This window comes from the organism of the source record quoted next (genome assembly GCF_019968955.1).
Source record: "MAG: Porospora cf. gigantea A chromosome Unknown PgA_NODE_2904_length_3033_cov_497.426, whole genome shotgun sequence".
Classification (NCBI taxonomy): Eukaryota; Apicomplexa; class Conoidasida; order Eugregarinorida; family Porosporidae; genus Porospora; species Porospora cf. gigantea A.
The window spans coordinates 1-2,424 of record NW_027151576.1 but is presented as its reverse complement, the minus strand read 5'-3'; the positions used below and the strand labels follow the sequence as shown (position 1 = coordinate 2,424).

General features: G+C 53.5%; 1 protein-coding gene across 1 annotated transcript; it reads right to left on the bottom strand.

The window, feature by feature from the left end:
• Window positions 1–469: 469 nt before the first annotated feature.
• KVP18_004844 (uncharacterized protein) lies at window positions 470–2,419 on the bottom strand (the record flags this gene model as incomplete). The annotated part of the gene is made up of 1 exon (XM_067957856.1): window positions 470–2,419. The coding sequence occupies one exon, from the start codon at window positions 2,417–2,419 to the stop codon at window positions 470–472; it is 1,950 nt and encodes a 649-aa protein (XP_067810395.1).
• Between the last annotated feature and the right edge of the window lie 5 nt (window positions 2,420–2,424).

Sequence of the window (2,424 nt, the reverse complement as noted above, 5' to 3'; positions counted from 1 at the left end):
CTAAAATCCCCAAAATGTATACAGAAGGGTGTATATATTTTATTTTAATTTTCAAATGTTTGGAATATCTTCTGAAAATATATATTTTCATTTTCAAATGTTTGGAATATCTTCTGAATCTACTTCAAAAGGTTGTAGGCATTGAACAGAGGATAGTGTCGCGAAACGACGTTAGTGCACCATCACTGCTTTGACATAATAGAGGACACATGCGAGCTGGACTGGGAGTCGCGTCGCTGAGAGTACGTATCCACAAACTTGCGATGAAGGGACTCCATGTCCCGAAAAGTATCCTCGGATGAGGACAGAAAAGTGGGTAAACATTAAACATCGAACTCCATACATTGGCCAGAAAAGTGGGTTAAACATTAAACATTGAACTCCATACAAACATGCATGGTATCGAAAGGCATCGGTGCTTCGTAGTCACGAGACACTCGAGGAATATCAACTGTTGCATTCAAACCATTCAGTAAGTGGAGTCGGTTCTCACCGAGACAGCGTGAGAAGCCTTCTTTCTCTCCGACGACGACGGGACCAGAGTAACGCTCAGAATAGTCTTTCCCTTGCCTCGAAGGTGCACATGGTGGTTGATCTGATGGGCTACCTCCTCGCACGAGGAGGCGGTGGCCGTGTCCGAGGCAAGGAACCGCGAGACTTCGTTCACGATGTTCGCGCGGTCGAACACGTTACAGCACCGGTATCCCAAAGCAGTATCGTGACTCGGGGCGAAGACCGTAAGCACGGGTGTGGGGAGCGCTCCTGTGCGGCACGCGTGCTTGATCTCCTTGACACTGAACTCTAGGGTGGGTTCGTCTCCAGACGGGTACATAGAGACATGCACACCTCGTCCACCGGCACCGGAGTAGGAAGCCTTCAGGTCGCGAACTCCGTACTTCGAGTAGGCGGGCACATCGACAGCCCAGCCAGCGTTGTGGTCGGAGAGAGTGACGTTGCAGTTCGCAAGCTTTTCCAGGAACCTGGATTCATCAAGCGGAGGACACAAGATGGCGGAGAAGACGCTGAAAGTGACCACAAGGGAGTACGCAGACACGATCAGGCAGCACACTGCTACGAGCCACAGCATGGCATCAGCAGCAACTGAAGGTTCCTTCTTAGCGACCGCGTATCCGAGGAAGGCCCCAGCCGAGAGGGATATCACCATGAAGACTGCCATTTCCAGCCAGTTCTCGAGTCGTCGGGTGTAGGGCGCTCGTACCGCCATGTAAACAAGGGAGAGAAGGGCGATGCCGCCGATAAGACCGAACATCATTGCGTCAACAGAGTGGCGGGTAGAGGCAAGCGAGATTCCGAGGAAAACGCCGAGGAGGACACGGAAGAAAGAGTCGAAGACACGTACGAAAGGGACTCGAGCGCCGTCGAAAAAGTAAGCATTGGCGCCTGCAGTGACTGGTCCAGTAAGCTGGTGAGTCTTGACGGTGACTGGGACGATCAGTTCGCGGCCTGTATCACGAACCACCTCGGTATGAAGCCTAATGAGGCCTTGGTAGGTGAAAAGGATGTCCAGCCACTGAGTGCGAAGAAGACCAGCAATGAGCCGCTGTCCAGGAAAGACGGACATGGCTTTGCGAGTTCTGACCACCTCTACGGTCTTTGGGGTCTTGGCTTGGGGGAAGGACGTTTCACTGTGCGAATGACCGTATTCCTGCGGAGGGTAGACGTCCTGGTGCTTGCGTTTGAAGAGATTAGGGTGGATGTTGACGGGCTCCAAATCGGCCACTGTGGAGATCCACTTCCAGTTGAAGAACCATTTGCAGAGGGACCTGTTTACTGGGTGTGTAGTGAGCTGGTCACAGACCACATCGTTCCAGTACCCCGCCTCGTCCTCGAGCTCACCGTCTTCGCGGACAGAGGTGTGCCAGACCCAGCAGATTTGGTTACGCTTAACGGCGAGGTGCATACTGATGAATACAGCCAGGATCCAGCAGAAGTAGACAGCCAGCACGACGCCAGCGATAACCTTCCAAAACGCCGTAGTTGCGGAGTGGGCGAGAACGTTGGCAGCGGCAGTGCAAGCAGGGAAAGAGAGCCAGTGCAAAAAACGCGACTCCCAGTTGCCCAATCGCATCCGGTGGGGGAAAGTGAAGGACCGTTGCCTAATAAGGAAGTGCAGAATGGTTCCGGCGTGCACAGAGAGCACCAGAATGAAAAGAAGGGACGACCAAAATAGAGCGCCACAGGCGTTGCGAACATCAGTCACGTCCCCCATAAGGGAGTCGCCCCATAGCTCGACACCGTGTGACATGGCGCCCTCGAAGAGATGTCGACGGTGCGGCGCGGTAGGATCGCTCATGTGCCACGGCAGCGGCCAGTAGAGAGTGACCCAGCGAAGAGGCTCCGTCAGGTGAGTAAGGAGAGTGGAGCCTCGCATGTAGTTGGCAAAGCAGAAGTACTGCATGATCA